Source organism: Orcinus orca, chromosome 21 (genome assembly GCF_937001465.1).
Source record: "Orcinus orca chromosome 21, mOrcOrc1.1, whole genome shotgun sequence".
In the NCBI taxonomy this organism is placed as follows: Eukaryota; Metazoa; Chordata; class Mammalia; order Artiodactyla; family Delphinidae; genus Orcinus; species Orcinus orca.
Window position 1 is genome coordinate 21,618,248 of NC_064579.1, and position 12,007 is coordinate 21,630,254.

Below are 12,007 nucleotides of genomic sequence, written 5' to 3' on the forward strand. Positions count from 1 at the left end.
TTCAACTCAGACCTTCTTTTCAAGTTCAGGAGGCTGTTAAATTTTGCTGCCCAATTTTGATGAGAGAAAAGCTCCTCTTTACCACATCACAGATTTTCAGGTACCATGAGATTTGGGGCAGCTGGAGTCAAAGACGCTGCAGGGCTAGTATTTGAAGCTGCACCCCATTTGCCTTGTCATAACTACTTTTCAAGTGGGCTTTGCCAACAGGCCTAGATGGGGGAATAGGAGTGTGTGTGACAACTGCCTGCTCAGGAGAACCAAAAGGAAGCGGTGTGCTGCTTGGGTCTCTAAAGGAAGTCGTTGGTGTTCTCTGGTATCACCACGCAAAACTGTGGTTCCACCCCTAAGAAAGGAATACAATCTCTTTTCTTAAAAGCACCACCCCACACCTTACTCACCTACAATGACAAGAAAAAAAAAATGATACGAATATTACAAGACCTTTTTATTCTTTTAATCAAAACAGTCTCCATTAACCATTTCAAATAGTCATAAATGTTTGTACCGTTTGAGATCCGTGTGAGACACTGGTGGCACAGTCAAAAGTAAAGGAAGTTGATGTGAATGTGTGAGCAAAAATACTGTAAAGACTGATCTTACTAATTCTGCCAAATGAAAAGATTTGGAAAGAGAATCAGCTGTGTGTATTTCAGCATTCCCTTTTGATTTTCTTCTGTTGCTTAGAAGAAAAAAAAAAGTTTAATGAACTTTACAAAATTATAAATCTGTATAAAAACTGGAAAACGTGATTCCTACATTAGAAGACAGTACTACAGTTTCCGATCATTCAGGCATGTTTCACACCCAGGTTTAGGAGTGACGTTTGGTCCTTTTCCCAAAGCAAAGAAGTGAAAATCCTTTTGTGAATCATATAAATTAGCTCTCTCTAAATTGCTGACTTAAGTCTTTCTGGGATTAGAGTAAACATGAACGCACAACATGAAATCATCACAATAGAAAGGGAGGGTTTTCTATAAATGTTATTCCTGCTTTCATAAGGAAAGTCTTTTAATTCCTATTATTTTTTCTAAATTTAAGGTTATATCTTAATGCAAATTAAGAATTTTGTTTGTTGTAGGAATTAAGAAAAAAACTTGGATTAGTTATAATGATTCAGTACAGTTATTCATAAATGCTCACTCCCTTTCTGATTGTTTTATTCTCCCGTTTTCTAAAATGGGGGAAATTTTAAGATATTACTAGAAGAGAAAGCATATGTAAGTTCTACTTAAGAAAATGTTAAGTAGAATAATTTTTCTAAGCCAAAAATCTCACTTCTGACACAAAATTTCTGGATTCAAATGAGTCTTATGAGAATTTCTTAAAAGCTCTTGATGTAGAAGTCAGTAGGGAGCAGACAAGAGGTATAATATTCGAATTATTTTATAATATTTCAAATAAGGTCAGTTCCTTTGCACCTGAACATTTGGTGGGTGATTACAGCACATGTAAAGTTCACGGCGAATGCAGTCCTCCCTTAACCTGGCCATCAATCTCGTAGAGGTAAAGGAACCCTGATTAACAAGAGCGATGCTGTTGATTTGCGCGTTAACTGCTTTGTTGTGCATTCTGTGGCTCTGTGTATTTTGTCTGCCATTGTACAGGAGTTCAAACCCATTGGTGCCGGGTACAACAGAAGGGCCCAGCCTTTTGTTGCAGCAGCAAACATTGATGACAAAAGACAGGTAGTGAGCGCTTCCTATAACTCACCCATTGGGCTCTATTCAACCAGCAATATACAAGATGCGCTTCACGGGCAGCTGCGGGGGCTCATTCCTAGCTCACCTCAAAAGTAAGTACTCCACTTGGTTTCTGGCCACCATGTTCTTAATGGTGATAGTATGACTTCTCTTCCTTTCAAAAGTCCAGCTCTTGCTGTTTTATTCTTACTTTCCTGAAGGCACGATCAGATTTTTATCTTAAAGACAAGCATCTAGAACATGGTTCTAATGTTCTGGAGTCCAATCTGCCAGTTCCCGAACATTTAGTGAATAGATGGTTAAAAGGAAGAAATCGCTCTGGTTCCATCATCACCCTTCTTAGTCATGTCAATATTTGGTGGTAAATAATCCTTTCTGTACGATTATTGTTCATTTAATTTTATCTAAATATATATACATATATATATTAGTCTTCCACTGAGGGACTTTTTTAACCCTTTGTTTTCACAGGATGTGAACTACTTTGAACACAAGCACAATATTCGGCCCAAACCTTTCATAATTCCAGGCCGAAGCAGGTCATAAAGCTTTAAGATTGTGAAGTTTGGAGTGCATGCATCTTTAATAAATCCTACTAATCACCAAGACACATAACTCTTAGGTGTTTGGAGTGACTTTTCTCATTTTGAAGCTTATTTCAAAAGCAAAAGAAACAAATTCACTTAGCAGAGAAGAGAGTAAATATTGACCAGATTATAGAGCTGTGAAATATTATGCAATCCCTGTGTGTATTTATAACTGATACCCCTGCCATTCTGAGGATCCCATCCAGAACACAGTGACCTTCTGAGGCTGGCAGGAAGGCCCAGGCAGCAGTCACAAAAATGAAAACCAGCCCCTGGTCAGGAGTAAGGCAGCAGGTGAGGCAAACGTGGAAAGGCTGGTTTAGCTTTCCATGTTTGACAGTCTCTGATCATCCCATCTCAGCACCTAATTCTCATTGCACCATCAGAGCCCAGTGGGTAATCCCACTCATTCTAGCTCTTAATAAAAATAAATTTGTGTTCTTATGGATACTTGCAAAGGAAGAGAAGCCACTTGAAAAGGAACTTTTCCACTTGGGGAAAATAAGTATAAGGAAAGAAAGAGTTGGAGGCAGAGAGATTTACTGGGTTACCCTCATGGATAACTGTGCACACACTGGAATAAAAATGAGCAATATCTCTGCTTGTCTGTCAGAGAAACAGATCATCTTCAGATGATCCTTTTCAAATCTTCTCTAGAAACTGAATTCCAACCTACGAGGAAAGAAATTAATGCTCTGTCTTGCCACATCAGGAAATAGTGACTTCGGGAAACCTCAAACCCATTCCTCTGACCTCAGCTACATCAATCAGCCCAGAGGAAGGAAGTTGGGGGTTAGGCTGGATCAAGCCTAACAGGTTAGGATCATTGAATAATGATCTACATCACGTGTCACTAATAGGGGTCCATAGGTGGAGTCAATTCACAATGTTTTATTTAACCCTCCCGTTTTTAAAAATACTGAATTTAAGTTTAAGATGGAACATCTACCCTCTAACTTGCCAAAATGCCCATCATGCCTTAGCGTATGATACCTGGCCCATTTTCATATATGTGTGACCCTCCTGGCCTCTGGAGACATCTGAGTTTATGATGCCTGCTGTGGATGGTCAGCCATCACTTGATACATGATTTCCGTGTGCAGACCTTTCTATAAGCTACAGTCAGGGCTAGAGGATTACCTCAAAATAAGTCAGACAATTTTGTGATATCAGACTCAGAAAGAAGGAGTGGAGTAAAAGAGCAGGAGAAAGATGCTAAAAAGGCAATGACTACCAAATACATCTGCCCCCACTACATATTATATCCCCAGCACCCAGAAAAGGGGCTGGGACAGAGTACATGCTCAACAAATGTTCATGAGATAAAGGAACAAAAGCCCAAGAGTACCTAATCAGACCTCCTGAGTAGCAAGAAGAATCAAGAGCTGTTACCCTTCCCTCATACTGGCAACTCTGAACAATCCTTTTTTTTGCTTCTCTTAGTTTTTGCCTCCTTCATATTCCATTTTCCTCTGTATCTTTTCTCTATTTCTCCACATTCAACAGCTTCCCAACACCACTCTAAATAATATTAAAAAAAACTGGATTAAAAGTTAAAATGCTCTTTTGCTATTGAATAAATAGATACATAATATATGCATCTTCCCAGAGAAGCAGAGTAAAATGGATCTACTTGCACTCTTTTGAGCTTAGCATAATGGTAAGCTCACTAACTTGAGCTATAGGACTCCGCGAGGCTCAGATAAAATGATACATTAGAGTAACACAGATCTTGCTTTTGCTGAAGACCAATAACATTTAATTTTATAAAAATTCAGGGAAAGTCAAGGAGATTCAGGTATGTAATGCCCTTCTCTTACATTTTCATTTTAATTCAAACATGGTGATAATAATAAGCCACTCATAATTTTGTATTGTAAGCTGGTGCCTTTCAATCTAGCTAAATTTGGAAGAGGGGAGTGGAAAAAGAGATGAGAGGATCTGCTTAAAAAACAGGTACCAGTACACAAATCTTAAAAAAATTATAAAAAATGCTTCTATTATCCTTCCTTTCTTCCTGTGCCCCCTCACTATTTGCTCTAGCTTCTGAATTTCTTGTTCTTACCAAATGATTGTTCATCAAGGTGGAATTTTGAGTGGCTACTTACCAAGCAATAACTACACCATTAATAAACAACTTTTGAATCAGAAGTAAGTTGGAGATGCTAATATATTCATTTCCCTGGGTCTTACTATTAGTTAGGGTTCTTTCAATGGTTTCATCATAATTGAAGCATATGAAAAGACCAGTATTTTCATATGAAAATATGTAAATGTTTAAAGCCACAGCTATCATTAAAAATACATACAAGGCTAGATCCAAATGATAAAATACAATCTGGTGAGTGGTTTTTGGACAAGTCGCTTCTGGAAGCATGTCCCCAAGTCTATATACACACCAGGGAAGTTAGTTCTCTGTCTAATGATCTATCCAAGTGTATGAGAGTAATTGAGTGTATCATCAACCTTACAGGTTGCCAAGCCAGTAAGTCAATGTCAAGAAATCTCAATGGTATCTACCTTTCCAGGTCACAGGAATAGGTCATGGTGACCCATGATGATCTCCACAGTGACTAGAGTCCATGAAAACTATTTTATTTAAAGCATCAGTTCAAGAGCTCTTTTAAAATTGTCCCAGAAATTTATAAAAAGATAATTGTTTTTTGCTTAGGGTTTATTTCCTATCTATTCAATACACACGGGCCCCTAAATAGAATGATAAAGAAACTAGGAAATAGAAGACACAGTCTCTGCTTAAATAAAGTTATATACACAAGCATGCATGTATATAAGAACACTAATAACAGAAAAAAATGTAATACTAATTACAACTGTAAAATAAGGTATATCTGTAAGTTCTGAGCTGACCATAGTTTACTTCTCCACTATCTAGCACCATGCCTGGCACACAGTAAGGTCGAGTAGTTATAAATGCTTGTTGAAAAGGTTCACTATTTTGAGCCCAAGTCTCCCAATATTGAAACTCAGTGTTTCAAATCCCTAAATTACAATTTAATAAACTTCATTATACTGAGGTCAAATCAATATGATCCTGACTAAACTGCACCTATAACTGAAATGTTATTTCTATTCTTTTACCAACTGAAGTCAATTTCAGCATAGTGTTGAGCCTATGAAAATGGTGAATAAACCATATGACATTTTTGTATGTGATCAACCAATTTACTGATTGAGTTTCAAACAAGTTCTCAGTAGTTGGGAAGTGAAGGAGCAAGTTCATATATACCTGCCCGATTCAGTCTTTGCAGGTGGTTGAACTGGATAACACAACACACACAAAAATTTTAATTCATCTAGTGACATGGGTTGCTCAGACTATCCAGGCTGCAGCATTGATGAAGCCAGTAAAATCAATGCCCAATATATGCTTTTGGTTTTTGCTCTCTGAATGGGGCTGAGGTTGGCATTAGTGGCCCTAGAGAGTAAATGCAGGTATGCGGCCGTACTTGAGCCCTCAGAGGACATTTTCAGGAAAACACACCATATAAATTCTTCTCTGCCTTCAGTTTACAGCAACACTAACCTGCAGGCGTGACTGAAGTTCACACTAATATTACTATTTCTTTTAGCTTTGTCTTAAATGACTGCGCTTAAAAAAACCCAATATATTCCTTTTCTCAAAAAATGCATTTCTCATGCTGCACTTAAAATGCATGTAGAAAAATGACTTTTTAGTCGTTGGCATCAGTTATGACTAACCTCTTATCCACGGAAAATTCTATTCATAGCGAATAAGAAATTTCTGTCGTTGTCCTTAAAGTTGCATGACTGGCCTTTCTGATGTTTTAATAATGAGTTGCCTTAAATTGTCTTTAAAAGGAAATGAGAAATATGCATGGAAATATATGTGTGCTTCCAAAATTTTACAAGAAGTAGCTATGTATAAAAGAAATCTTAGCTCTAAGTAGCATTCACAGAGTTTGAGATCACCTTATTTCCCCTCTAATCATTCATTTCAAGGCGACAGGCATTTATTGGCTGTTTCTAGAGCCTATATCAAATCACCAAACAATTTTTTAAAGTGTAGTCTTCACAAAATGAATGAATGAAAGTAGAAAAAATTAAAATAGTAACAATAAAATATTTACAAAATAGTCTTAAAACATAATTCTATCACATAACCTACAAGTTGCCAATTACTATTCAATTAAGGCCCAACTGCATTTCTGAAAATACTTCTTCTTTTGAAACGTTTAGCCTCAATATTTGATTGGATCTTCATGCTGCATACTCATATTACTATTTGTGAAGGATCATTCATTAATATTTTAGTTTTAAAAACTGCAGCTCAGAAATGTAAAAGGATGTCCCGCTAATGTAACTTCCCTGAGCCACTTCCTTTATGCACAGCTCTTTTTACATGAAGCCTTCGCCTCGTAGAACATATTGTCTAGTAGAACAGAGCCAAACAATGCAATATCACCTGTACCTTTTAATTTTGTTAAACGTTTTTCAATCATGAATTTTTAAATGTCTTCCCTTTTGAAAATAACTTCTAGCCAGAAATAAATATTTCTTTTTCATTTGATTTAATTCACCTCTTACTTTTAACCTCTCTGTACTTGTTCTCTGTGTTCTCCTGTCTGGATTTTCTGGTTCCTGTGTCATCTCTGTGTAACGTGGTCATTAACACAGTGGATGCAGTACTCCGTCCGGTATTGACGGTGGCAGTGGACGTAGCACCCCTTCTTCTGTCAGTACTCTTAGTACTATTTGCCCAGGTGACTTGAAAGTTGCTGCTAAGATGGCCCCTAACATTCCTTTGGAAATGGAACTTCCTGGTGTGAAGATTATACATGCTCAGTTTAATACACCTATGCAGTTGTACTCAGATGGCAATATTATGGAAACACTTCAGGGTCAGGTTTCAACAGCTCTAGGGGAAACGCCCTCAATGAGGTAATATGAGTCTTTTTGAACCATCGGCATATTAACATGGGCAATGTCAACTTTACTGGTGTCTTGTACACTGTCTTATCATTGAAAGAAAGCTTTGTGAAAAGCTTTCAAAAAAAATACTAAGGATTTATTGCAGATATCTAGGCCTAATGATAAGGGCGATTTGAAAAATTAACCAAGTAGAGTTTTATGTGACAGATCGCAATAAACTGAAATCATGGAAGGACCAAACGTATATGTCTTTTGAAAAACTGCAGTGTAGTTTACGAATGTCTGGTACAATACTTTTCAAAAGTGATTTATAATCTGGGATAATCTATGTTTCTCCTTTGGGGGTCAAAAACTGGGAAAGGGATGGGAGGTTCAGAGAAGTTTTAAAAGAGATGATACCTCTTTTCTCTTCTAATGGCATCTTGTGGAGAGTTAATTATTTTTCATTTAAAATTTTTGCCATGAATAAGGGTTTATAAGTGAATATCTCAAGCTACTGCTATAGACATTTAATTTCCATTGATCGCTATTTTGACTAATTTCTTCTTTATTATGCATACTTGTTCAAAGTACTTTTGCCATCAAGCATTTTCAATTAAAAAAATTTACTGTAAGATAAAATCTTATTACTTCTTTCAATATTATAGGGCCATTATAAAGTATGGTAATGCTTATGAGTGCTAGGTAACAATATCCCAGAGATAATTCGTGGGATGAATACAATGTGATAATAATACCATAATGTATCTCAAAGCCATTTGCAAGGAGTTTCAGATATATAAGATGATTACTTCCAAATATGACACTGGTAATAAAAATATGTGCAAATAACAACTACCTTTTCTAGATAATGCAATTAAATGACATAAAATAATAAAGCAACTCAGTGCCTGACATGTATTTTTATTGTGGCTTTTTTTAATTGTTCATCATGAATATATCTGTAGAAAGTTTATTAAAATAAAGCTTCTATCATTTTTGTAAATGAATTATAACGTGGCTATTTAGTAGCCAACAAAGCTGACTTCTATGTGAAAGTTGCTACATTATGCACTTTCAAACACTGACAAGTTGAATTTCTTCAGTTTACAAGCAAAATGATACCTTTGTTGTCTACAGGAGTTAACAAAACTAAACCATACACTGTTGGTTTAACATCAGAAATGAATCTGAATTTTACTGACATCTTTATGACTGAGAATAATCAAACCAGGCTCACTCGTGCACTTTCTATCATGTGTATGTTGTCCTTTTTTTTCCTGAGAAAGGTTAATTCTGTTCACATTATAATTATATATCCATCAGACGTAAGCATTATTTTTTAAATTACTATTTCCTAACAATCACATTTTAGTTGCCCTCCAAAGGATTTTGCCACATGGAGAAGTGCTGATGTGACCCCCAGGTTAATTACTGATATTTTTAAGGCAACCCGTGTGAATTCACATTGTATTTTTAGCTATTGATATAATAGACATTAACTTGAAAATACTGACTCTCTGTCCAGGAGTTGCTGTAAATATAGTGATCACTGCTTGTTGATATCTTGTGGCTTCTTGCACATACACACACTCCTGACGCTGTTTCGCAAACCATATTGTGTTTCAGTGAACCCACGGCCTCCCCAGTGCCCCCCCAGTCGGATGTGTACCGGATGCTCCACGACAATCGGAATGAACCTACTCAGCCTCGCCAGTCAGGCTCCTTCAGGGTGCTCCAGGAACTAGTGAACGATGGTGAGCAGTCGTGAACATCTGCTGAAACGTTATTGATAGAGGCTATTGGAAGGATCAGGGTGGGGGAGGGCAGCAAGCATAATGGGAATGAGAGTCTAAAAACAGATTTTAGGGCTTCCCTGGTGGCGCAGTGGTTGAGAGTCTGCCTGCCGATGCAGGGGACACGGGTTCGTGCCCCAGTCCGGGAGGATCCCACATGCCGCGGAGCGGCTGGGCCCATGAGCCATGGCCTCTGAGCCTGCGCGTCCGGAGCCTGTGCTCCGCAACGGGAGAGGCCACAACAGTGAGAGGCCCGCGTACCGCAAAACAAAACAAAACAAAACAACAACAACAAAAAAACCCGATTTTAATCAGTCATCAAATGATTCTTTGCTGAAAAGGACTTGGGTGGTGCTTGGTTAAGGAAAGGAGCTTCCAGACATATCCAGGTAGCCACCAACTTGGTGATTAAAGGGTGCTGAAGACAAATCCCATCCACAGTAGTCAAGGGCTGGCTCAGCTTATAGATCATAAAATGTTGCAAAATTTCTCAGCCTCCCCCATATTCCAGGGTGTCATGATCATCAAAATTTTAAAATAACACTGGAATGAACCCTTACTGTGCTCCAAATCCTGTGCTGAGTGCTTTGCACACATGGTCATTTAATCCGCACAATAACCCAGTGAGGTAGGAGCTATTATTTTCCCTATTTAACAAAAGAGAAAATGAGGCATAGAGAGGGTGGATGTGTACAAAGTCACACAGCAAGTAAGAAACAGAGTTGGGTCTCCAGCCCACTCCTGCTGTCTTCAGAGTTCATACTCTTACCAATGAGTTCAACTCTTACCAAGAGTTCAACTCTTACCAGTTCTTACTCTTACTCTTATCTTTTTCCACTTCCAAAAGATATACTGTCCTTCAGAAGTTGCACAAAAACGCAAAATGCCCCATTAATATAGCCACTATCAAAAAAAAAAATGGAAAATGAGTGTTGGTAACGGTATGGAGAAATGGGGACCCTTGTGCATTGCTGATGGGGAATGTAACATGGTGCAGCTACTGTGAGAAACAGTAAGGTGGTTCCTCAAAAAGTTAAACATAGAATTGCCATAGGATCCAGAAACCCACTGCTGCATGTATACTCAGGAGAACTGCAAGCAGGGACTCAAACCAATACTCGTATACCAGCGTTCATAGAAGCATTATGCACAACAGCCAGAAGGTGGAAAGAACCTAAACGTCTATCCACACGTGAATGGATATACATAATGTGCTATATCCATAAAGTAGAGTATTATTCAGCCTTAAAAAGGAATGAAAATTCGGATACATGCTGCGACATGGATGAACCTTGAAAACATTCTGCTAAGTGAAATAAGCCAGAGACATAAGGATAGATATTGTGCGATTCCATTTATATGAGGACCCTAGAATAGGCAAGTCATAGACACAGAAAGCAGAACAGAGGTCACCAGGGTCAGGAAGGAGGGGGGAATATGGAATTAATGTTTCCTGGGTACAGAGTTTCTGTTTTGGATGATGAAAAAGTTCTCGAAATAGATATTGGTGATGGTTGCACAACATTGGGAATATACTTAATGCTACTGAATTACACACTTAAAAATAGATAAGATGGTCGATTTTATGTATATTTTAACCACAATTAAAAAAAGAAGAATGCAAAATGCCCTCTGCCCCTCTGGGCATTTTGTAACAGCTCCCTATGACAACAACTACAACAATTTTTAACTAATTTTGTTTTGTAAGGTCCCGTTTCAGAACAAATTATGCTTGAACCAGTCCTGCTTCTTCCTAAATGATATTGTGGGCGCAACTAAGAATTCCTCAGGTTAAAGTGCACACCTTAAAATAGAAGCAAAGTATAAACTGTTGCCAGCTGTTCCCTTGCCATAAATGGAAACACTCTGTTTTTCAGATGACCGTCCTGCTGGAACTCGAAGTGTGAGAGCTCCAGTTACAAAAGTCCCATGCGGTGCTGGCAGCACACAGAAGATGCCACTCTGTGACAAATGTGGGAGTGGCGTTGTGTAAGTTTCATTTTCAACCCCAAAATTCATCATAAATCTTGCTGTCAGTTCTCTATTTCTTGTACTTTAAGACTCCGTATATAGAAAAGGTTTTAAGTTTTATGAAAAACAAATTTCTATTCATTGACTTGAAACATAATGTCCACACATTTAGCACATTTTGACCAGAATTCCTTCGATGTACCCCCAAATTAGCATAGAATGTGAGTCGAATATCTTGACTTATAATTTCAGACATATTCTGGTGAAAAGAAACCACCCTAGAAGTATATTTAAAAAGTCATTTCCAAGAATAACTTCACTTCAAAAAGCCCTCCCTTTGTTAATGTATATAGTCTTTGAACACTTCCTTTTCTGTATAGTCTTTGAACACTTCCTTTTCTGTATAAACCCAGGAAAACAAATATGGGGGTCACCCAGTTATTAATTAAAACACATTATCTTTACGTGGTTTCTTAAGTTGCACAAATACTGAAATATGATTTTTAGACATAGAGTCAGCTTCCATTTCAAGGGACTTCATGTGTGAATAGCCACACTTGCCAGTTCAAACCTTCAAGTGAACCAGAGCATTTCAGTCTCTCCACCTCATGCCCCATGTGGTCACCTCTTCCATCCCTTTTTTCTGTTCCTATGTCACTAGCTCACACACTGAGGCACCATCTGTCCACTTACCCAGGACTCATCCCAGGAGGGCAGTGGGAGATAAGCCTGGTTACAGCACAGAAGGGGCTGTGAGACAGAGAAACAAGCAGGACAGGGAGATGGGAGCAGACAGGACCTCAAAACATACGACAGGTTGTGATGTTACACGAAGCAATGATTGCCCCCAAGTTGGAGTAAACTGCTTTGACGGTAGAGGCCAAGTCCACCCACCAGTGGAAATTCCATCTCTGCCCTTTGATCTGTTCTCTCTGTGTTCCATAGAATAGAGGCTGGATCACCAAGCTAGACAGTAAGCAGAGGGACTTTTGGTTGTGTAGACAACAACCTTGGCCAAAATCAGAATCCTTTGCAGAGGTGTCTGTTTTATCTGTATCAT

At 38.2% G+C, this 12,007-nt stretch overlaps 1 protein-coding gene across 3 annotated transcripts in view; it reads left to right on the plus strand.

Annotated features, from left to right (window-relative positions):
* PDLIM3 (PDZ and LIM domain 3) overlaps nt 1–12,007 on the plus strand; it is a 30,324-nt gene that overhangs the window by 17,030 nt on the left and 1,287 nt on the right. The window contains exons 4-7 of one of the 3 annotated variants that reach the window (XM_033409230.2): nt 2,175–2,242; nt 6,947–7,210; nt 8,810–8,937; nt 10,854–10,965. In XM_033409230.2, coding sequence (XP_033265121.1) covers nt 2,175–2,242; nt 6,947–7,210; nt 8,810–8,937; nt 10,854–10,965 — 572 coding nt within the window. Of the gene's footprint in view, nt 1–1,607; nt 1,796–2,174; nt 2,243–6,946; nt 7,211–8,809; nt 8,938–10,853; nt 10,966–12,007 lie in introns of all 3 variants that reach the window. The other 2 variants (XM_033409228.2, XM_049704219.1) reach the window with 2 other exon arrangements.